General features: G+C 37.0%; 4 protein-coding genes across 4 annotated transcripts; 3 read left to right on the top strand and 1 right to left on the bottom strand.

The window, feature by feature from the left end:
* The first annotated feature begins 193 nt into the window (after positions 1-193).
* LOC141599577 (uncharacterized) lies at positions 194-3,721 on the top strand. The gene is made up of 5 exons (XM_074419645.1): positions 194-359; positions 440-536; positions 1,851-1,929; positions 2,065-2,146; positions 3,137-3,721. The coding sequence occupies exons 1-5, from the start codon at positions 327-329 to the stop codon at positions 3,272-3,274; spliced, it is 429 nt and encodes a 142-aa protein (XP_074275746.1). The 5' UTR covers positions 194-326; the 3' UTR covers positions 3,275-3,721.
* Positions 3,722-4,747: 1,026 nt separating this feature from the next.
* LOC141599569 (uncharacterized) lies at positions 4,748-8,320 on the bottom strand. Its single transcript, XM_074419634.1, has 6 exons — positions 8,122-8,320; positions 5,933-5,999; positions 5,714-5,836; positions 5,544-5,627; positions 5,369-5,455; positions 4,748-5,297 (listed from the first exon to the last, which is right to left on the bottom strand). Exons 1-6 carry the CDS (start codon positions 8,190-8,192, stop codon positions 5,211-5,213), a joined length of 519 nt encoding a protein of 172 aa, XP_074275735.1. The 5' UTR covers positions 8,193-8,320; the 3' UTR covers positions 4,748-5,210.
* Positions 8,321-9,374: 1,054 nt separating this feature from the next.
* Positions 9,375-15,026, top strand: LOC141599567 (thioredoxin O2, mitochondrial-like). The gene is made up of 7 exons (XM_074419621.1): positions 9,375-9,727; positions 11,028-11,096; positions 11,190-11,240; positions 11,902-11,981; positions 12,570-12,614; positions 13,429-13,523; positions 14,596-15,026. Exons 1-7 carry the CDS (start codon positions 9,502-9,504, stop codon positions 14,612-14,614), a joined length of 585 nt encoding a protein of 194 aa, XP_074275722.1. The 5' UTR covers positions 9,375-9,501; the 3' UTR covers positions 14,615-15,026.
* A 1,605-nt stretch (positions 15,027-16,631) lies between these two features.
* Positions 16,632-23,855, top strand: LOC141599561 (E3 ubiquitin-protein ligase RSL1). The gene is made up of 3 exons (XM_074419608.1): positions 16,632-17,529; positions 18,947-19,689; positions 23,097-23,855. The coding sequence occupies exons 1-3, from the start codon at positions 17,128-17,130 to the stop codon at positions 23,482-23,484; spliced, it is 1,533 nt and encodes a 510-aa protein (XP_074275709.1). The 5' UTR covers positions 16,632-17,127; the 3' UTR covers positions 23,485-23,855.
* Positions 23,856-24,936: the final 1,081 nt, after the last annotated feature.

Genomic DNA, 24,936 nt, shown 5'->3' with positions numbered 1-24,936 from the left:
GAAAATAACAAATTACTCCAGGCAAATAAATCACTTTTTGAAAACATCATCAAAATTCACCGAAATCCTTAAGTTGGTGCAATTTTAGAAGAAAAGTAATATTTTGGATGTAATTTACAAAAAAAATTATATAAGACTGTAATTTTCAAAAAGTGATTTTTAAAAGGCTGTAATCAACTATAGTGTCCATATCGAGTCCGAATTTGATAAAGCTGGACTCGAACTCAGGCATATGATATCATTGAATTGACGGAGTGGTGCCATAAAGTCGAAATCATTTTTCCTAGAACTGGTCAAGAGTGACATTTGGATAGAGATCCGGCGAGATGATCGTTTGCGTCGCCGTCGTCGGCCACCAGGTTACTTCTTCTCTCTAATTCTCTTTTAATCCATCTATTCCGTAATTGTATCTTAAATTCGAATCTAATATTTATTGCAGAATAATCCGTTGTATATCCAAAGTTTCACTGAGGCCGATGATGCCCTCAAACTTCATCACATTGTTCATTGCTCTTTAGATGTCGTCGACGAACGAGGTTCCTTCCTTTCCGCTTTCTTCTCCGTCATTTGTTTACCTTTCTATCGCCGAATGTCATCTGTTTTGACCTTCATTAATTACGTAAGAGCTTGCTGTGTATTGGATTGTTGTAGTGATAACAATTCTGAATATGATCATGTAATTGTAACTAAAACCCTAGATTTTCCCCCAATATATTATGGCTAATGCAATTAGAAAGGGTATCTTGACGGAGTCGCGGTAGTTGCTTTAAATGGAGTCGCACTAAAAGCGTTGCCAACTGTAACACTAATTGCTAAGATCGTTGACTATTTTATCAAGAGTATGATTCGGAAATGCAGAGTGCCTTGAGGATTCCCCAAATTGCGAGGTAGGGGGTTGCATGTACGTAGTCTTACCTCTTTATCAGCGACACAAAGAGGAGATAACCCAAAATTATATAAATGCGTCAAGAATCGTATCAAATGATTGTTTCACAGCAAAAAGAAGTTCCAGCAGTTTGATGAGCCTTTTTACGTTATACTATCATGATTCATTTGATGAGCCTTTTTACGTTATACTATCATGATTCATGATCTGGCTACAAAGAAATGTGAACATGGGATGAATGTTCTGGGTTTATTGATTGACTTGATTGCTCTTGACATTTTATTCTGGACAAATGATCAGGGATTCAGGGGTGTGTTAAGTTGTAGGAATCATACTTCCTGAATGGTTAGTTAAACTTCTCTTTCACATTCACCATGCTTGAATTAATGGTCAATTGGTCATGGATAAAGGTGCTAGTATTCGGAAACAACCTCTTTTGTTGCTAACACAAGGGTAAGGCTCCATACATCCGACCCCTCCTACCTCGATATTTGAACTTGATGGTGTATTTAAATTATTTCGCTTGTCATAAATAAATGTAGATATATTGATGTTAGGCATGCAGGGGGCGGGAAATAGGGAAATGAAGGCGAGAAGGGGGTGAATTTGGACATTTGGTAGTTGTGTTTGATACAATTTCCCTCCAGATCATCCTTATATGAGAGGGATTTTAATTCCTTGGAGGAAAGAAAATGGATCCCTCCATTTCCCTCTTTATCCATTCCCTTCTCCATTTGCTAAACAATCATAGGAAGTTGTGTAACTCCTTATCCTTCTCCTTCTTTTCCCTTCCGGTCCCACTATCCAATTAAGGCGTCAAGGCCTAAGTAGATAATTAGATATGCTCTTTTCATATGTGATATAAGCATCTGAGATGTCCATATCGGCTTATCCATTCACTCTGCACTGATTTTATGACTTGTTTAAGCTTGTGTTGTAATCCATTATCTCTTTGATCTCTCAGTGAATAATCCAAAGAAATCTGGGCCAATGCTGAATGAAACGTTCCTGGGTCTGCTTTACCCAACAGAAAACTACAAAGTGTAAGTATCTTGTTGGTATATTAATTACTTGATGTGGGAGGGTGTTTGTATGTTGAAAGGATGTTTTGCTTGCAAAGTGACGTTGGTTATGCTGGGTAAGTCGCACTGATGATACCATATTTCTGTTGCTTGTAGATATGGCTATTTGACCAATACAAAGGTGAAATTTATCTTGGTGACCACAGATTTAGATGTTAGAGATGCAGATGTGAGAAATGTAAGTATTTGGCTTGGATAGTCTTGTAACTTTTATATCTTCTTTGGCTGTTATATTGCGTGCCTTTCTTCGATAATGTAATGCTTTATGATTTTTGATTTTTCTTAACTGTTTCTACAAATCTGGTATACTTAGTAGTTAGTACAGGTAGAAATTATCTTTACTAATAGTTCTTCATTGGGATTCTAATTAATACTCTTCCCTTTCAAGTATTTCCATATGTTAAACTATATTCCTCTCACATAATTTGAATAAACGTATGGAAATGACTTGAAGGAGGGAGTAGTAATGAATAGTTCTTGGTCAATCTTGATGCAAAAGCTATTACATCGATTTTAGGTGTGCCTCGGATGCTTGTGTTGTGATCTAAAATAATGTTGCCTTAGTGATCCAAAGAAGATACATTCGGGTATTTTATTTCTAATTTCCGAGTGCAAGAGGCTGCTGAAAGAGTTAGTTTGTGGAAGTAATTTGTGAGCGATTCTCGATGATAAATTTGGAGTTGTATTAGCGGTTCATTGGTTCCTCTTCTGCTAGACTAATATTTGCTTAATATTTTTGAGTACATAGAATGACAAGTTCCTTATGGATTGATGATTAACTGATTAAGGACGCTCAATGCTTTATCTGGGGGAGAAATTGTTTAGTGCTTTGTTTAATCTTTTGTGGCTTGGCAGACGACCTGCGAAATAAATCTCATCACAACCTAATCATGGTAGGAGTACTATATTTTGGGTATGAGTCTCAATATCTGTACCGCCGTCGCGACATAAATGTGGCTGACAATACGATTGTGGAATCCTTGAAAGCCGTAAAAACCCTGGGGCTAGTGACAAACTACGGGGCTAGTGACAATTCAATAGCTTCTTTATGTTTGATGAAAATATTTCTCATAAAACATAACAAAAAAACTGAAGAATCTGTTGAATGGGAGGGACTATTTTCAAAAATTCTGTTTAAAGCTGATCACATGCATTTCTGTTGGATTAGTTCTTCAGGAAATTCCATGCAGCATTTGTGGACGCAGTTTCAAATCCTTTCCATGTACCTGGTAAAAAGATAACATCCCGAACATTTGCCGAGAGGGTTAGCAACATTGTCAAGTCTTTTGGACAGGGTTCATCTTGATGACCATGTGGTGTTCATCCCGGCAATCGCGAAGCCCTTGTGGTTGGAAGAATTTGTCAAGTATCTGTGATAACATTGTCAACTCTTTTGGACACATTGTCGAGTATTTGTGATTACAGCGTGTTCTAGCTTACTGATGGAAACCAATAGTGCCAAATCAGAGAAATGTCGTCTCATGATGGAGTGTTTTATAGCCTGAAGCAGTGTACTCTTGTTTAGCTATGGATTTTAAGGAGAACCAAGCATTGAGATTGTTTAAATTTCTGTGGCAATCTTTGAATTACATGTATGCATGATTTTGCAGGTTCTGTTGTCTGCATTACACTCCTTAGTCCTTACCAATATTTGTATTATACTCCTTATTAAGAATTTCATTTTCATGTACGTCGTGGCTTTTGTCGGGTCATATTTGCTCTTGATAATGCATTCTTTGCAGTTTTGACAGTGGAAGATCTTGCGTATGCCCGAATGATGTTATAAGCTAAAATTTTTTTTACTATGCTTTCGGAATTATGCATCAAATCACGTATGTGGGCGCTGATACACTTGGGGGGCGTGGTTTGAGAAGGGAAAGGGAATGAAATGAACAAAGGGAAAGAAGGGGGAAATGAAAGGGATTACTCCTAATACCCAGAATTGTTTAGTTGGATATTAAAGGGTAAAGGAATCGTTCGCCATGAAAACCAACATCCACCACTTCCGCGGCTCCACTGCCGCCAACACCAACCATCTGTCACCACCTCCTACACCGACACCACCACCAATGGCAGCGCCAGCTCCCCAACCACTGCGTTCCACCAGCAATCACTTTCACCGTTCCCCTTGCCCCCCACCTAACACCCACAAACCCAACTCCTAAACACCACACTCGCTCTAAAAAAACCTCCGCCGGGGTGGGTGGAGCCTGGAGGAGATTTAAAGTAGTTGAGGAATTACTAGGGTTGGGGCGTGTGTTTTAGAGGATGCGAGTGAGGAACTCACGGGAATGAGTGGGGGTAAGACGAGGTGGGTGGGTTGAGATGTCATCGGCGGGTTGGAGAAGTTGCGGCGGATGGAGGGTGGTCCAGTGCCGACTGGTGGGTATTGGTAGTGAGGCTTTGTGGTGTGCATTGGTGGTTGAAGGCGCAGTGATGGAAGGTAATAATACAAGGGAGGTCGAGTTTCTTGCAAGGCACAAAAGTGCAGCAACAAATACAAGGGAGGTGGAATCGAATTTCTGACTTAATTGTCTACAAGACTACAACCCCTTGTTCTCTACCACAGTACCACTATGTAAACACAAAACTGAACAGTGTATCATTATTGTTCGAGACAAACCATCTATAGAGAAACCACGATTGATGATCCGCTAAACCCGAAAGAGGTTATTTTCAAGGTTAAAGACCCATCTGGTAAGAATATAGAAAATTGTGGATATTGGTTCTCAGTTGTAGATTCAGCGCCTGGGACAAAAAGAACTACTCAATCCAGCGGTAGGAGAAATGGTCACAAAGAAGCTACAACGGCAAAAATAAGTAATAAGCCATCGCAACTAAGGCAATCGGTTCCTCCTAACAAATGCACACTTAAGAAGGCCATTTTAACTGGCTAACTGCTATGTTTGGTGCCTACTGCCTAGCTTGTAAATTAAAATGGGAAGCTTCATCTATAGATGGAACTGAAGGACTACAAGAGAAAAGAGATCACCAACAATTCAAAACTCAATCAGACATCATTTGAGTTAGACCATTAATTAGTGTAATGAAACTCGTTCACTTGTGAGGCCTCTTAAGTACATCATCAACATATGTGGACTTCCAAGAAAATAATATGGTCTATCCGCCATTTTGTCACAGAAGTCTCCTGGAATTGAGCATAGAGGTTGAAAATCCACGTACAAGTGCGTTTGAATACTCCAAAACAATTTGGTTTTGTGACTGAGCACATGCTCCTTCTCTTACAAAGCATCACGAGCAGCAATTCGACATGCAATGGCATCAGCAAGTGAGCCCAGTCCCAATTCCAAGCCGGAAATTTTGTAATGCTTTAAAGCATAGCAATATAATTAGAAAAAGCATACGAGAACACTCTACAGCAAAGAGTGGAGTTAAATACCTTTTTAATCAGGGCTTCATTTGCTCTCCCTGCTAGATCTTCTAAATCAATCTCTTTTCCCTTAACTAAGGCTCGAATGGCATTAATCTATAGGCATTTAGAACACAATCGTCAATTGCCATTTGCCAATCGAGAATGTACAGCTTCTTATAAGGTTTACTAGAGAATGTCTTACCTCTTCTGATGAAGCGTTAAAACGAGCAGCTAGGATATAGGTCGAGTTCTCAGAGATGCCACACCTTTTTAAAGATTCTGTAATCTGCCAGGCGTATGATTTTAGTTAGAATGGAAAATAATTACAGATAAACGAGGGATAAAATTGGTTTAGGAAAAAATTATCCATACATGCTTAGATCCCGAGTAGTTGTACACTAGTTCAGAATGAACAGTCCGTGTAGTTATGGAATCCCGTGCCTTGGACTGAAGTGCCTTGTGGGCGGCTGTAAGAATGGGAAAAACATCCGGAACCTGTCTCATCAGAGGGAAATAAATAAAATCAAATATAAGCAGAAGATATATGATAATATGTGACATTGGCAAGATTGTCAGAACTCAGAAGCTCACCAGAGATGCATTAAGAAACGAAACTTCTGGGTCTAGGGTTCCGGCTTGCATAGAATCCAGCAGCTCCCTGCAAATTAGCAGTGACAATGCTGTGATCTTTAGCAGCCATCTCCCAAAGTTTCATACAAGATGAACTTGAATAAAAACGAATGTGTGTGTATAAAATTATCAGTTAGATATAACAAAATAAAGAAATAATCATAAAATTTACATGAATATAAGCCAAAGACTCATTATTCTTTGGTTCTCGATTATGATTGAATAAATCAAAATGTTTCTCTAAAGTGGTTGCAGTAATGCACTTCTTTCTCTTGTGAAGTAGTGGTCCTTCGATCTTGACGCAATTTTCATCTTTGGTCATTCGCAAACAGCCTCTTTGTGTTGATAACACAAGGGTAAGAGTGCGTACATCCGTCAACCCCCTACCTCCACAATTTGCAGGAGGCTCTGGACAGTGATTTCCATTAAAAAAATTCCCCTACAATATTTTATCAGTTATATGGTATTCCAACTTTTAAATTGATCTGTCAGGAGGCCCGAAAGGTTGCACAGTCATCAACCTCATAGTGTGCATTTTTAGCAATTTGCATTCAATTTACCATAACGACCTCGTCCTACTTCGCCCATCGTTAAGGAACGCAATGTGTGTTCACATGCTCCTTCCCTTTTCACCTCCTCGCTCTAAACTCTAGTCGCTAACACCTGCTACAACAGGAAGCAGCCAACGTTTTCCAAAGCATCAATGCTTTGTTATCTACCTCAACTGCAATCCGCATTTCCATGGGGATTCCCTCCATCATAAGTAGGAAATTGTTAAAATATGACCTACAGCTACAACTAGATGAATGCTTAAGTTATCCTATAGTCAGATAAGCGTTTTTACCAAAACAATACACTTATTTTACTATATATCGTGACAATATGAGATTATGAAAAAGACTCCCAAGGAGAAAAGGAGATGCAGGGATACAGAGTGAACGAATAGGAATAAATTTAGTAGTATTTACAGTCGAGAACAATTGAGGCTGGGACTATGATTCTAACTTCTAAGGGAGATCGTCTGTTGGACAAGACGTATGAAGACAGTGACAGAATCAAATAAATACACAAAGTGGTTTGTTTCAAAGCATAATTTGGGGCTATTGTCTCATTTTAATGCCATGTCACAAAATTAAGAGCATGTTTGGCCTCACTTCTCAAAAATGAGTTTCTGTTTTTCAAGCTTAATTTTCTAAAAAGTATTTTGTGCTTCTATTTTTATGGGCAAAAATATGGATTTTTAGCTTTTGGGATTTATTTTTTTAACTTTTAAAAATGTTGTGTTTGGCCAAAAAGTGTTTTCAAGTCCAAAAACACTTTTACAAGCTAGGCCAAACACACACTAAACAAATTACGAAATTCTATGTTGACTGACTTAAGTAGGGGAGGAATTATGTGGTAGCAAGGGATAACACTTGCTACTCCAAACCCCCAAAAAAAACAGTTTAGGTTATCGATTAGGTTATCGATTTTTGCTACCAAAAATCCATGAACATGAGACTATAAGAAAGTTTGCTAGCCGAAACTTACATTTCTAGCTCTGCCCCTCCTTAAGATACAATAGTTATACTACAATGGCACTTGTGTAGAGATCTCCCTTCTTTCCACTTTCAACAGAACAATTAAGAGAGGTGGGCATCGCCATTGTGGCTATGGTCGCCGTAATATCTCCCGACTTCATTTTTTTCTATTTGGTAGATTTTGGAACCCAACAACCTATTACCTATATATACAAGCACCCGATATACTAGACAATTTGTTCCATAAAGATTACGATTTGTGAGCTCAGATATTGAGATGATTACACGCATTGGCGGAGCTAGGATTTGAACGTAGTGGGGGAAAACGGACAATGGTACAAGGTAAACTCGAAAAAAATCAAAAAAATTAACTAAAAACTTTAAAATATTCATCAATCAGCAGTGGCAGTCGCCCCTGCTAGCCCTCTACCCTATCTCCACCGCTAATTATACGGCGTACAACGACTTGATAATATGTTATACACATCATTTAATAAAATTACTACTGCGTATCATTCACTGATCAGACCTTGATGAATCAAATTATTAAACCCTAATACAATAATAAATAGAAATTGAAAACAAAATGGAACAACCAGATAGAATAGGAAGTGAAGAGAGAAAAAATACTTGGAATTAGTGACATCAGTGAAAAGTAGGAGAGAAAGTGTGTTAGCAGAGTCAATGTCGAACACCTTCATCTTCCTGTCCGGGGTATTAATGGCGAAACGGTCTCTAATGGTGAATTGTTGAATGGTCTCAAATAAATTAACCAAAGGGGTTGCGCTACGGAGTAAAGTCGCTGAGTGGGATGCGAACTAGACCAGGCAAAATTATCCCAACCCGACACCCATAACTCATAATTCGAACACGATTTGTAATCCAAATTGACCCAATTCGGTCTTTTTCAAACGGACCATTATCCTGAAACTTAATACTAATAATAGATTCGAAAATGACCTTAACTAACCCGAATTCTTGCAAATATGAAAATGGCCGAAGGTGAATTGAGCCGGCCCGAATCCGATCCAGTTGACCCATTTGCTAAGTTTAAAACGAATCTAATTTCGGAGTTGATGTAAACCCTTTTCGATAATAAGTTTCATCTTAATCTCATTTTAATGATGTGTTTTAACCTATACTACCTTACAAAAGTCATTTTTTTTTTATCTTCATTCTCTTTCATAATTAGAAAAAAATAACGACAGACACGTTCTTTTAAAAAAAATGGGCCGGAAGAATAACTTTATTTTAATCTAAAGTAACAGTTAGAAATGACCAACACGTATTTGCGTTTTTACACAACATAACCCCGAAACCTCAATGTTTATTCCCAATCACTGCCGTATTTTACACCGAGCATCATTTTTCTGATTTCCGGACTTATTAAGTGACCATTTACGCGAAATTCCAAAACTAACAGTCTACGATCACTTATTTACTGATTTATTACCCCATTACCCAAATAAGTAGTGATTCATCCATCCAATTACACTACCTAACCCTAAATGTCAAATTCGTTATCTCTCTTCCCCCATTCTCAATCACAAATTGTTGTGTAGGACTATTTTATGCATAAGACTAGCCCAATAACACAAAGCCTAAGTAAATTAGCGAATATAATTGTACCGAGATATTTTATTTTGAGAACCCAATAATTTATATTGATAACTCGTACATTTAAATATGTCGGCGGTATTCATCATAAGATATTAGATTGTTAAGATAAAGTTAAAATATACATAAAATTACGTGTTATTTATGGGCTATTCTTCTTTTGTGTCAGTCTTATATTATAGGTCCTATAGAAGAGTTGTTGATTCCCAATTCATTTAGTGATTATTTTCGACCCATATTTTTGTTGACTTACTACCTTTACAAACGACCCCTTGGTGTGTATACGTCATTCCGAGGACACATGAACTTTTGATAATCATAGAGTGCGAAGAGACCTCAGAGGCTAAACCCTAAAAAAATCCGGTAAACCCAGAAAGAAGCAAGGTATCTAAAATGAGTCGAATCTCAGGCATACTCCGGCCACTGCTCCGTCGTCAATTGCAATTCCTCCGGCCAATATCAACTGGATCAACGCCATTAATGTCGACATTGTTATCTCCATCTTCACTTCTCTCTCCTTCTTACATGTCTTTCTCTTCCCTTTCCATTCCTGCCGTCGCATGCCTCTTCTCCCCCTCTTCGGCTTCTTCGCCTTCCAGATGCTTCTCTTCTTCCTCTGGTAATCTCTTTTCTTTATTCAATTTGTTGATTTTACTGTTATGTCATTAATTTCACTAAATTAGTTATTTAGGGTTGTTATTCCCCCGTCAATCGACTTAAAATCGTGTAAACTAAGATTTGATCATTAAAAACCCGAAGACGGAGTAACATCTTAGACAGACTTTGTTGATTTTCGCTAATGAATCAATGGTTCTGTCGTCGTCATTAAGGACACAGGAATTGGCCCCTTCCCATATTTAGTAAACTGCGAGGGTAATGTGAATCAATGGTTCTATGTCGCCGTCAATGGTTCCGTATTTAGGTGTTGTAGTGTAACTGCGAGGGTAATGTGATTTCTAGTTTATGATTGAGTATCCGCGGCATTTAGGAATTTTGCTATTTAGGATTCTCGCCATTGAAATGAATGAGAAAACTCTATTTATAGAGTTGAAACTCCTTCTTAATTGACTCTGCCGTCACATATGAATTTGAACAAAATTCGCTCCTTTTTGAGTTCAAGGATCAAATAAACCAAATATTTTATCCGAATCAAGCCATTTCATTTGATCAAGACAAAATAATTAAGTTGAGCTAAAATTTGATATTAACTCGAAATAATTAATTTCTTTTATTTTTCCGGCTCTTTGATAAATTAGAGTCTTAATCTCAAACTGATTTAGGGTCGGCTAATATTAATCACCCTCTGAAATCATCAATGACCGTTAATAACCATAAGAACAAATATTTTGATATTGAAGAGTATTATTTTAATGCAATTTATAGCTGTGTTGGGGTTTTTGGTACAAATAATATAAAAGATGCAAAGATACACAATATTTTGTTATGGAATTAACCACAACCCAACCTTGTATTATTATTCAAACACTAACAATAATACAATTTCAATCCTCCACTTAGCTATTAGCTAAGATTTCCAATTATGCTGAACTCGGGATATTAAGCAGACTCTCTTATTTTCCAACAATGACTAATGACCCTTATTTATATAAGGTCCTAAGTCCTAACTTACCTAGCTACATAAAGAGTCTTTATTTCATTCAAAAGCTAACTCCTAATTATTTACTTCTAATAACATCTAACATAAAAACTCTATATGTTACTAGTCTTAAGTCATTCAATAATGTTGGGGTTACTACCCAACAGATAGCTGCATCTGGAATTGCGCAGATATATTCTGTACACCGATAGGGCGTTGATAATTGGAAGACTATTGAAAGTTTAAATTGTCTAGAATGATTTAATATAGCGTTTATGATTATTTCTAACTTTAGTTCATGTTTTTTCTATTGTTGGTTTAGAATCTCCTTCCAATATGGTCCAGGTGAAATCAGAGAACCAATTGAGCGAGTCTCTCCGTAAAGCGACAGGTACTTGATTCATATCTGAATTACATGCTCATTAGCTATTTTTGATGATGGTCCATGCCATTCTTGCTGAACTTCATATTACTTGGTGGTCAGATGACTCTTTTCCGTCGATCTTCTACTTCACAGCAGAGTGGTGTGGTCCATGTAAGTTTTGTGGCTTTAATCTGGGTTTTAGATGTTCTGTATCTGTTATGAAGTATACGTTTTGAAGCTGTATATAAGTGCTTTTCTTTAATGACGGATAGTATTCTTCTGTATGTTTCAAATACCAAAATACATAATGAGAACATAAATGCCATAATCAATTATACTGTTCTTCAAGGCTGCTTAAGTTTGGATGGATACGCGACATCCAATACGTGATACACTCTTACTAGAGTGTCTGTTATATAGATATTAAGTAAGCACTACGTTAGAATAAGCTCGAAGCGATTTGTGAATCCGGTAGCCAGGTTTCTCTTGACGTAGTTCATTTTGTACCCTACCCTTGTTAAAGTATCCATTTCACTTATAGAAGTTCAATATTGTAATCTCTGGACAAGAAGGCGACATCTCTTAACCCCCAGACAAAAACATTACACATGTGCCTCAAAGGCTCAAAGGCTTCCCCTATGGTAAGACAAGAAGGAATCGGATTTGCATAACCTTACTCCCGTGTTGAAAATACACGTGAGGGGATCAATAATGAAAATTGTGCTTAGAATCACATGTGGACTACTCTTCACAATATAAGAGACTCAAACAATATTAGCGTGGCAGTTTTGGAACACTTTCGACTGAATTGGATTCTTGGTGTATTTTGCAGGTAGATTTCTGTGGCCAGATATTAAGAAGCTGAGTGAAAGTCTGCCAGATGTAACATTCTACAAGATCGATATTGATGAGGTATTATCTTCCTTGCTCCTTTTCTATTAGTATATAAAATGTAAAAGTTTTGTTGTAATTTTGTAAACGTACTTCTCTGAACAAAATCATATATTTCTTGCCGGGAACAAAAAATTCGTGGAAACATGCAACAGGCAGGTTGTTGTTCTTGGAGGCTATTTGAAATAAACCTGTCGGTAATAGTTGTGAATCTTCTGATACAGTCTATACTCCTGTGGTAGACTGACACACACTATGTACATTGAGTTTTTATTGTTGTCGATAACTGGATATTGTCTTGAAACATTCTACTAAAGTGAGTGCCATACTACTTTTGTTGTGTTAGATCCGATCTTTTGTAATCCCCATTACAGTTTGACAATGTGAGCAATTAAATCCAATAGTCTGATGTTTACTGCCAGTGTATTGATGTGTGCACACTGGATGGTCTTAATTTTTGTAGCATGCTTGTTTGACGGTCACCTATCTCTGTAGGAGATTATGAAAAAGAGTTTATTCACATGTTTGTATGATCCTATTCTTCACTTATTTGATTTAAAAATTGTGTGTATGTCATGTTATCCTTAGCGGTTTTGTGCTTGTTTGCAGGTGGGAACTGGGCCTACGGTACATAAGTTTTGCATATCTTCTGTGGTAAGAGACTCACCTCTCTCTGTGGATCCTTCAGTCTTATTCATACCACGATGGAGTCCAGAAGCAAACCTGAACATTTTTCATTGCCCGTTTTTGTTTTTCTTCTTCAAAATTTCAACAATTATGATTGCAGAGTTTTTTATATGATGTGGTGACTGATACAGATAATAGTTCCAGGGAATTGAGCTCATTTGATTTTCTTTTGGCTTTATTTTGATAGACTGTTAGACCGGTCTAAACAGATAATCCTGTCCTCACTAAAGTAAAAATGGCAAGAAGACTGCTGTGAGTGAGTTGGTGTTTACAGATTAATGTTTTGGAGAGCAACTCGAACACAAGTTATATAGCTTAGGGTAGGAGGAAAATTGTAATAGACAAGGTAAGCACTGAAAAAAACAACGGTAACTCTGTAAGATATCAGACTGCTCTAGATTGAAATACTAGGATATCCAAACCAACAGATGACTCGTCAAATGTAAGACTATAGTACTGCAATCTTCGTTATTGGGCTTCAAGGCTAATTCTGTTTAACCTTATCCCGGAGTGATTTTAGATTTGGTCAACAAATAGTGGAAGCTTATCATAATCCTGAATTTTATTGCGTAAAATTTCTGCTATCATCTCAAGGCACAAGTGTAAGTGTAACTGTTTCTGTTTTTTTTTTTTCCCCGAAAGACATCCTTACTGATGTTGAAGCAGGTTTAACATTCTGTAATTCAGTTGTGTTCACTGATAACTTGGCAGTAAAAAAATTGCGCTTTTATCTATGTCATGTGATTGCTGTATTGATACAATTTTATTTTTCCATTTCTAGCCAACTCTCCACTTCTTCAAGGATGGAAAGAAGGCTGCCGAAGTGGTTGGTGCTGATTCGAGAAAAATTAAGGATATAACGTCTACACTCTACAAGTAAGTATCAATCACATAACACGTTTCTGTAATTCTGTGCTATCTTTCTGTTTGGTGAGTAATTTTTGTAACTTAAACATACTAGTACTCTAAGCAAGCAGCGCAGCAACATATGACGCCCCTTACCCCGCAGTTTGCAGGGTCTATTCAGGTGCTAGGATCATGTTGGTGTTTTCGTAAGAATTAGCAGGTGCTAGGATCTGTTTGGCTTATGCTTACCATAAATGGAAGAAAGTCAAAATTACAAAACCTTTTAAACAGCCATTTATTAAAGTTTACATTTTCCCTTCAGCATCCTATTGAACTTTTTAGCACTCAAAATGCTTATTGCAGATTTATTTTCTTCACCGTGCTACTCGCGTCATTTCTCATTGCCATTAACTATTCTATTTTGCTCCACTCTGCAACATATACATGTTGGCAGTGAGCCAGTAAGCCCTCGTAAAGACTATTTCCCAGTGTGCTTGTGAACGTTAACCCTTAACAATTGCCTTACATAAAATACATCTATTGACCATTGAGAGCCCCAACTACAAAGCTTATGAACAGTTGGTAGAGCACATTGCTCAGCCAGTACTGTTGCGACTCTGTGAGATCTTAGGCACTACGAGAATATCCCAAATGGGGCTGGTAAGGTAAATAATGGAATCCCCCTCAATCTATTGCAAAAGATGTCGTATGCAGTAATTGTGTCAAGCTTACCTGCTTTGATCAAAGACATGATATTTTTCGTACAAGACCGCCCTTGGGGTGTTGTGATTCTGCGGTTCTGCCTTCTTCAAACTCTGTAGTAGTGTGGTGTAATCGTATCCATGAAGTATTGAAGTAGGATATCTTGAGTCCTGTGAATCATATTCCCTCTTTACGAGTAATATAGAAGTGGCGTTGCATATATATATATATATGGATTAGTTTCATTAAATGGCAAGCAGCAAATTAATTCCTCCACTTCTTTTGTTAGTCTAATGTGAAAATTTGGAATAGCTATGTTCTTGAGCTACATAAAGCTTTGGTAGAACTGGAGTTTTGGTAAAATCTTTAGTCTAAAATTATCTCAAATGTTTCGTTTCAGGAACAACCCAGCTGAATGAAATATATCCTCTTGCTGTATGTGTGGATTCTTAATATTTGCGTGAAGAGGAGAACCGAAATGGAACTTTCTTTCGAGTGAATGTCAAGTTACTGTGATTTCGCTTATATGCTCAATGTTAGCGAACGGGTAATCACTCCTATGTTAGAGGTAGACAAATAACATTACTCCTAGCTTTTGCAGTATGTTTTTTAGAGACTTATATTACTGTTCAAATACGGGATTAGCTTGCGGCAATGGAAAAAGTTTCGAACCCGTATTCGAGTAAGGCTTTGGCCAAATAGTATATCAATCATTTGGCTACTGACATTGGCTGCTCTGCTAGTTCTAACTAGAATCTTTGTTTTTTCAAACATTATTGGTGTATTTTTCTTTCCTTAAATGAGCAATGTGTGTGTGTATATAGTCATAAAGTTGACAATTGGTCACTCGTCTCGTTAATGAGTCGGGCTGTATCGGGGTTGTCATTCAGTTTCAAGTTTCATAGGAGTATTAATTTCCAATATGATGTCTGTATGGGTTATACACAAATTAACATTGAAGACGAACACTATTTATCATAGGGGCTGAAGCTGAGGGTTATATTGGTAGAACTTTTTTCATTCTTTCTTTCAATGAAAAAGCGTGGTAGCCAAATTCTGCCAGAAAGTGCCGAAATATCAGACTGCTATACCCATGCCATACGTAATGGTCATATGACAAATTGACATCATCTCATATGAAAAAGCGTGGAAGTACACATAGTTGAAGCTAACATCAATCAATCACAGAAATGGTCTCAAAATCACTTTTTTTAAAACTAAAGTGCAACCTAGTCTAATAGCTTGTACTGTAACTTTTGGGGTACTATAATTACCCTTTTTCTCTCTGACAAAAAAAAAAAAAAAAAATCACTTTTTTTTTCCTCTGGTAATGTATTCATCATCGCCATCCAATAAATGAAAATCCACAATTTTGGGTTTAAATTAGGGATGGAAGTGGGCACGTGGGCCATTGGGCTGGCATGCATTAACAAGGCCCGTGACCCATTATAGCACGACACGGAATTGGCACGGTCTAGCACTACACGGCATGTCATGGGCCGATGTCTGAGAAAAAAGATCGTGTCTAGGTACGACCCACTTGGACGCGCTTAAAATACAAAGAAATTGGGTTAAAGACTTAAAATTGGAGGAATTGTTAAGGCACGCTCAAGCACGGCACGACATGCATGGGCCGTGGACCGTGCCCAGACTGCCATTTTCATTGGACTGACATGGCACGGTACGAAGGCCCACCTTCATGGGCTTGAGTTGTGCCATTTTCTTCTGGAGACACGACACGATCCACTTTCATCTCTGGTTCAAACTAAGTGACAAGTATCATCTTAGTCACAATTACAATTATTGAATTTGGTAATATTACCATTGAATTTGGTAATATTATCACGTCCTTTCCATTTACACATTTTTGCGTTTGTAAAATATATGTTTTTTTTTTTTAAGTTAATTAAACTATGGGTTGAATTTAATTCAGCTATAACCCTAACTCTAAACTAATAGATTAATTTGATGGTAGTCTTAGTTAGAATTTAGAACTAATCTACATTTTAATTCAAGATTTATTAGTTTCATAACCCGTCTCGAATAAAGACGCCACCAAATAGTGCAAACATCAATCAATACAAATACACATGTTACTACTGTTGTTAGTCAAACATATTTTCATATGATAATAATGATTGGTACAATATACTTCCTCCATTCAACTCCACTCTACCTATTTCTATTTTCTACACTATTCACAAATGCATATTCAATTTCGATTTTCTCTTAATACATAAGTGAAAATACATTCATGTGGGATCTTGTTTGATTCGTCTTTACGAGTATATTAAAAATATCTAATTTTTATAATTTTTGCAAATACGTAGCTAACGATATTTACCGTGCAAAATACGCGTTGGCAAACGTGAAAAAGCAAAGTGGTAGAGTGGAGTTGAATGGAGGAAGTATTTGAAATAATTGATTAAATTAAGCATAATAACCTGTTTAAAACAAAACAACTGACATAAGTACATAAGTATACAGATTACAGCCCTAAAGTGAGACATAAAGTCATAAACCAAGTTCATATTGACTGAAAATTCTCTGGAAAATGGTTAATCTGTCAGATTAGGGTTTCATCCAATGACAAATAAATCATTAACCCACTTAATTTTGATTCCTTATTACGCCAATTAATTGCTCAGTTGGTATGGAACCTTCACTTCTTGTCATTTTCCTCTTAATTTAATCCCAACTTTCCTTTTAATTAATTATATTTTCCCCCAAATTCCTCTTTCAGTTGCAAAATTCCATGTCAAATCCTGAAATTTAATTTTTATTTTATCCACCCAAATAAAGTTTTATTCTTTTCTGAATAAAACATAGGGTAAAATCTGCATTTTTTCTTCTGGGTTTTCAAGATCTTAATAAAATTTCAAAACCTTGAAGAAATTGGTATTTTTTGAGTAATTTAATCATTATTGCAAAAATGTTAGATCAACAAATTAGTGATGCAAATTTAGCAGTTGTAGCATTTGAAGAAGATGAAGATGAATTTAGAAGTTGTTGTGGTGAAGATAGCACAAATAATGATGATTGTGATGGAGATGATGATGATGAATCAATAGTGAAGATATATTTTAAGGGTATTTCTGTAAATGGGTTTGGAAAATTGTGTTCCGGGTTTTCGGGTATTGGTGTTGTTATTATTAAAGGAAAGGTTGGTGATGAAGATGAAGATGTTAGTTGTTGTGTACAGAAAAGATTGGATTTTTATGTGGAGAATTGGGTTGCTGATTATTTAGCACTTATTGATGGTTTGGGTCAAGTGTTGAAGTCTGATGTTACAAGGGTTTTTGGTTTTACTGATTCTCAAATCATGTATGAACAGGTAATGCTCTTCCGTTGTTCTTGCTTAAGACCGTCTTAACTTAAGTCGCTCACAAACTCCTTCAGTTGGTCAACTTTTGGGTACATGCAAATTGCAATCTTTGTTGATTTTGTGTTGTTTGATGTTTATGTACCAAGAAAATGCCCTTAGTGCGTCAATGACTCCTGCAAATTGCTAGGTAAACCGCTTTAGTGAACCATTTTGCTTTATTCCATCATAATCGAGAATCGAAGAGTAATGAGTCTTTGGCTTCGGTGGAAATGGAATCATGATGTTCTTGTTATGTGATCCTTAAAAATTCTGCTGATTTTTCTGAGAAAATGTATATCTAGGTTTAGATGTTTCATTTGTGAGCTGCTAAATGCTGAGATGTTAGAAATGGATTTGTTGAGTTTCAAAGTGATAATTTGCTACTTTGCTGTAATTGCATAAATTAATGTTAGAACTGCTACAGCGTCTGAGAATGTGTGCTCAAGCTGGCATGTTACTTAGACTCGATTACAAGTATCCGACACCGTTGTGGTCCGGCGTTTAACTTGGTTACCGGGGTAAAATTTTACATCTTTTCACTTAAATGAAATCTCCAAGTGCCAATATGCATGCTTTACTGATGTGTGTCGAACACGGTTACCTTCTGTAACCAATGTCTTTGCTTTTGTCAATAACATGCAAGTGGTTTTACCACAAAGAATTTCGTTTGCTTTGTTAGTTGGTGTATTGTCATCATATCTATTTTAAACAGCACTGCTTTACTTTCTGCTTAGTGATTTTCTTAGATTTCGACTATGATTAAGTTAATAATTCTTTAGATTTAGCGTCAGCAACCAGCAGGAATTATTTAGGTAATAACTTATTCTAGTAAATGTTTGTAATATTTTATCCATTTGGTGTTTCTTCTCACTGCCATTTAAAGCATTGTGAGGCTTCATTAGTCCAACCATTGCGTATTGAATTGTTAGTTGATGGTGGACACTCTGATATACTCCGTAATTGACTAAATCAAAGGTCAGCTAAAACCATTTACCTTCTTTTTTAACTGGGTAGCACTTGGTCGTCCTGTTTGCGGCTATCGTTGTTGCTTAGAAAGGTAAAAGGCTAGTCTGTGTTTGTCCAATCCTTCTTTACCCTGCTTGGAGCGGGACCCTCTTTGAAGACATTTGGGTAGTGATAATTATGTACTCTTAACTGTTATCAAAACTGATCATAAGCAAATCTACATGGGGGTTTGTTGGAACTCTTTACATTTGTGTCTGCTTTAAGTATTATTTTTAAATCTTGTCATTGAGTTACATGTTAAAACCGGATAAGACTTTTTTTTCTCTCTATTAACATCACCAAGTTTGAGTCAATGTTATCTATTTTCCCCCTTGAATATATTTCTTCTTTGTCCTGTTTTGAAGCTGACGTTGCTCTACAGATCATGCTGGAGAAGAGCCTTGATAAGCCCCTAATGGTTGCTTTCAGAGAGAGAATTCTTGAGCTTGTGAGAAGTCTAGAAAGTTTTACCCTGAAACTTGTTCCAAGCATTCAAGTACAGAGGCCCTTACAACTCGCGCAGGTTGCATTGGGTTTAGTTTCATTACACGAGAAGAACTGTAGCTCTATGCAAAATTGTTCAATATGTTGTGATGATAAGCCATCATCAATGATGTTAACCTTATGCTGCTCGCACAAGTTTTGCTCCCACTGTCTGATGACATATGCTGATGGTAAATTAGAGGCGAGACAAGTCCCTGTCCGTTGCCCTCAACCAAAATGCAATTATTTCATCTCAAGTTCTGAATGCAAATTATTTCTTCCTGTTATTTCTTATAATATTATGGAAAAAGCATTAGGAGAGCTAAATGTCCTAAGGTCGGAAAAGATGTACTGTCCACATCATAACTGCTCCGCGCTAATTGATCCTCGCCAATGCTTGTCTGATGAATCAAGTGATAGTTGTGTTGAATGTCCTGTTTGCCAAAGATCCGTCTGTGTTAATTGTGGTGTTCCTTGGCATAATTCATTGAGTTGTGGAGAATATCAGGACCTCCCATTAGAGGAGAGAGATGCTTCAGATGTTACGTTGCATCGATTGGCTCTGGATAGGAGATGGAGGCGTTGTCAGCAGTGCCACAGAATGATTGAGCTGACACAAGGTTGCTACCACATGACCTGCTGGTAAGATTTTCTACATTGTCTTAAGTACATAGAACAATAACCTGTTTAGCTTTTATGTATAGTAGTTGATTATATTAGAAATTCAGCTGCAGAAATTTCCTAGGGCTTTAGGGATTTGTCTTATGAATATTTTTATATTAAAATTAGAAATAGGATGAGTACACTTAAAGTAGAGCAAGCAGTCGTCGTGCAACTAGTTACGGAGTAGAAAGATAATCATTTCATAATGGTATACTAAATACGTAAAGTCGATTGTCCACAATGCGGAACTAAGACCCGCAGCACCTAAGAAATGTCTTTAAGGTTCCCTTCTGCTTTAGTAGACTGTGTAGGGATGCTTCAAGCAGCCAACTTTGGCTCCTGGTAATAGTTCCTATTTTCCCTTACTATCCCATTTTGATGTCTCATACGATCCTCCTCGTTTGACATGGTAATAGCCTCCAATTCCCGCCCTTCGGGATTATAATTTATAAGAGGCAGATATATGGAACTTATTCTGAAAGCAAGTTATTATCCTCTTGACCACCATAGACACATCCTCACCTACATTTTCATAACACATAACCTATCCCAATTATTTCTGACCCCAAGCCATCAAAATTAGAATCCGAGTCAACGAAGAACAAGAAGAAAGGGAGAAGAAGAGTTGTGCTTAACTCACTTAGAGAGATGGAGAGAGGCACAAAGCAACAATTACCATACTAGCCTTCGAGGAATTTGCCAGCAAAGACGTATGGGCATCATGAGTCATGACAAATACAAGAGACATAAATTGCTGACAAAGCTAAGCGTGCTCACTGAAAAAAGGGAGTGAAAGCTTAAGAGCTATAGCTTTAAATATAAAAATGTTCAAAACTCTGCGGGTTGGTGGTGGAGAAAGTAGTGAAAATATTTAAGTTAAAATGAGCATCAAACGTGGAACCAGTTAAAAAAAGGTTGTCACAAAGAAGATGAGCTTTGTTTATCAAAATCCCATTTTCTCACAACTCTTAGTTTCTAGAGGTTTATACTCTTTTTTCTATTACGAAAAAGACACTAACTTTCAAGTAGCACATCGCTCTCAAACTTGTTTTTGGAGTTTTTTCAGGGTGCCAAATAAGATGTGGTTGATCTACAGATCTGTAGAAATTTAAATAGGATAATTAGGGATTTAGTGCTTCACATTTTTGTAGATGTAAGCTTTAGAGAAGCGTGTAAGAAAGCTGAAAAAATATGGGAAGGGAATATCAAGGAAGATGTAAATCTACGTATCAGATAGTGAGGGGATCAAGGCAGAAGCAGATTCTTATTCAGTCTAGCTCAACATTTTGATCTATGCATTTTCTCTTTGTAGTCGACTAGTAGATTTTGTCCTCTTTTGTCTTATTCGATGTGTAACGGAATCTATTTGAAGTTGAAAATTCAGATATTCAGAGCCTTGGTTTTGCTCACCTGCCATATGATAACATTATAGTCCGATTGAGCTTAAGGAATCATGTATACTTTTATTTATTTACGAATATTACTTAAGAACATTATGAGTTTACATTTCGCTTTTTGAAATTGTTGTATAGTCAGAGTCAATGGCTGCACTCTTAGAGTCTTAGGTACCCTTGACTTTTCTACAAAGCCTCTTCGAAGGACACTTCTTCTAAGATTTCTAAGAAGGGCTTAAGATTTTGATCAATATCCTCTACTACTTATCAAAATAAGTATTTACTACTTACAAGAACATTGTAAAGTGTAGTGCATGATCATAAATCAAGACTGTGTCCGTAATTTCCTGACTGTACTGAGTGCATTCTGGTAGTTAGTGTGATGTGAATTTTGGCGGAAGCGGAAGACATTTTTGTAGGGTAGTTTTTGTGTTTTGAAATAAAGGGGATATTTGTCTCAAGATCAATGAAGACCTCGAAAACAATGGGATATTTGTCGTAGCTAGACCTATAGCTACGCCAATGGGTGAATTGTTTGATACTCGTCAAACAATCCGACTTAAACTTAGGATCACGTCCCTCGTTCAAGCAAGGTGCGAAATCGCGTTTCGACCTCTTAAGCCAAACCACTCGTGTAACAACACAAGAAGATGAGACAAGTTTTAGAGAATACTCTCAAGTTTTTTTCTTCAAATTGGATGATAAACAAATGAGGACTACAAGCCTTATATAGGCCGAAATCCTTGATGTCCAAGGCTAGCCTTTAATGCTTTGTGGTGAGTTCTATGCTATGTAGAAGAACTAGGTAAGACTAAACCAAAAACTAGGTAAGACCTTTGTAAAAACTAGGCTATGACAAAAACTAGGTGAGCTTTATTCAATGCCTTTGGACTAGCCCATTTTCGAGGTTAGACCTTGCTCCACACGGTTCTCCTTGCTCCACACGGTTCTCCACACGGTTCTACCCGTCCCATTGGCGGGTGATCATGCACTTTTCTCGACTATTATTCGAACCGATCCATGCTTGGTGACTCGGGTTGTCTTGGTCGCTTGTTTCGAGAATTATTTCATCAAGGTGATTCGTATTCACATCATAGTGGTTGTCTAAAAAATTTATTCAGCTATCTTCCTGTATTATCTCGAAGTGTCCTTTTTTTCTTCCCTGTTTTATTTATGGGAGTAGCCGAGAAACTGATCATATACTCCCTTTGTCCTGGTCATTTGTTGTCCTATTCCATTTTGGGGCGTCTCAGTCAATTGTTGTCCTTTCTATTTTAGGAATGAATTTGATGTGCAATTTGATCATTCATACTCAATTTGTTCCATTTGTCATTTAGTAATTGGCCCCCTCCCCTTTCCTTGATCTTTGTGCCAAAACCAAAGGACAACAATTGACCGGGACGGAGGGAGTACTTTTTTTCCCTATGATTTATCTACCTTTCCTTCTATTATCTATAATTCTCTAAAGCAGTTCATTTTTGCTGACACCAAGTTCTTTGGGAGCTAAAGTTTTGCTCCTGATGCTGTTGGTATTATTGTGGCTTACGTAATGGACCTTTTGAAAACATAGCTTGGTTTCTGTTAATTAGCAGAAAAGCTTCTACTTTGGATTCTAGGGATTTCCCTTCCTGCGCGCAATGGGTTTGTATCTTGTATAACGTTTTTATTATAATCTCTACGTTAATTACTTGATACTTGGCTGGTTTTGAATGAATCTCCATCTTTGGTATGCTTTTCCTTTATTATATCATTTCAGGGCCACCTAGGTTCCTTGTTTTGGTTTTACCAAAATATACTGGCGAGTGATGAGACATTCAGGTGAATTGGTCGGATGTTCATTTTTCATGTTGTACGTACAGATCAACTATGCACATGTGCGTGTATTCATAAACGTGTCTGTGTCCATTGTATGGACATGTCAGCTGGTAAAATCATTGCTGACATGTTATAAGATTCCAAATTTAACCATCATCTAATTTTTTTTTCCCTCAGGTGTGGTCATGAATTTTGCTACGCTTGTGGTGCCGAATACACAGCAAACGGTCAACAAACATGTCAATGTGCATTCTGGGACGAAGGTGCATCAGAGGATTCAAATGGCACAATCACCCCTGAAGAACAATGGCAATGGAACTCATTTGATAACTTCCCAATGATATTAGATGCATATTCTGATCAAGAGCGTTCCCAGCTGGCACTAATCCAGAGATTCCTTGCTGGCGGTTTCAGCTTGAGCGATCATCACCCTTGTCAGTCACCTACTACCCCGGCCTGTACAGATTCTTACGTCGATGTCATGAAAGATCTCCATCAGCTTCCTTGGCTTGAGAGGTTTGTTTCTGTGATAAGTGATAACTATGACGACGACTACACCCATTGATATAGAGAAATCAGTAAATCTAACAAAGTATTTTGTAAGACGGTCTAGAAATAACTTATTGTCAGACCAAGCCTAATACGTCTTAGCACAATTAAAAAATCAACTGATATAATGAGTATTTAGGTTTGTCTGATAATAAAGTTAAATTCAAAACCGTCTTATTGGGAAATTCTTAATTTTTGGATTTCTCAAAACCGCCATTAAAGGATAGAAGAGTCTCCCCCTCTCATCCTAATTGTTGCGAAGTTGAAACATTGTTTAATTGTAGGTTCTATTGATTGATCATGCGCTGTGATTGTGTCTCGCAATCAGTTGATCATGAATATTGTACTTTATGATTTTCAATTTAGTAAGCAACAGCTTCACTGTTACCAAGTTTTTACAAAGTGAAAAATTAATGTATAACTGTCGCAAAGACATCAAATTTACACGTCCCTCATTTAGGGCTGAGTTCCGTATTGAATAAATTTATGTTGTTTAAACTTTTTACTGTGGTAAGTTATAATGATTGTAATTGGAAGGGTACTCTAAAATATAAATATAAATAAATTGTAAATTAATACAAGTATACAACAACAGATACCTCAATTTGAGGATCTGAAAAATGAGTATGTTGTCCGTTTTACAGTACAAATCATGAAGTATAAGATGGTGTATTCGTCGATAGTGTGGAGCCGCAGACAGGGGCCTGATGGTTTGAGCCTTTGACAAACATTGACGCAGTTAAAATATCCATCGCTCATGTTTTACATGTTCATTGTTCAAACCTAACATGGTCATTTCTGCAAATAACACGAAACAGTTTCCTGAAACATTAAACATCACTACATCAGTATTGATATTTATAAACACCAGTGTTCCCGAGTAGGTGTGCTTTTTTTTCAGCATTAGCAGACGGATGCTGTCCATTCCGAAAGAGAGAATGTGATGTAGAGTATCGACCAGGACGCTAAAGGGGATTAGATCTGTGGTATAAAATCCAGAATTTAGGTTTAATCTCGGAATCTGTCGCTAGCTTTTAACAACTTGATCTTATAAAGACAAGGAAATGTGAATGTAAATAAATAATCCAAATTTACCATTAGGGTAAAAGTTTGTACTAATTATGTATGCTAGGTGTAAGCACCACATAAGTGCTAAGTGTAAAATAAATAAGCTAGCAAAGTGTCTTAGGTGTAGTGCAAGATGCATGCTTATCCTATGCACTTGTGAAAGTAGTAGTATAAATAGGGAAGCTAGGAACCTTTATGGATTCAAGCTAAGTTGAAATCCAAAAAAAAAAAAAAAACACTTCACATAAAACTTCTTTTAACTCTTGTTCCTAATATAAGTTCTAGCTTACATCTTGTTCTACTCTTTATTCCTAGTATTATAACTTCGATCCTAATCAACCTCCTTTGTGATTGTACTTACTATGTGTTCGTAAACTTGGTATCAGAGCCATGGCAGTCT

The sequence above is a fragment of the Silene latifolia genome, chromosome 1 (genome assembly GCF_048544455.1).
Source record: "Silene latifolia isolate original U9 population chromosome 1, ASM4854445v1, whole genome shotgun sequence".
Classification (NCBI taxonomy): Eukaryota; Viridiplantae; Streptophyta; class Magnoliopsida; order Caryophyllales; family Caryophyllaceae; genus Silene; species Silene latifolia.
The sequence above is the reverse complement of the archived record's forward strand: the minus strand, read 5'-3'. Positions and strand labels throughout refer to the sequence as shown.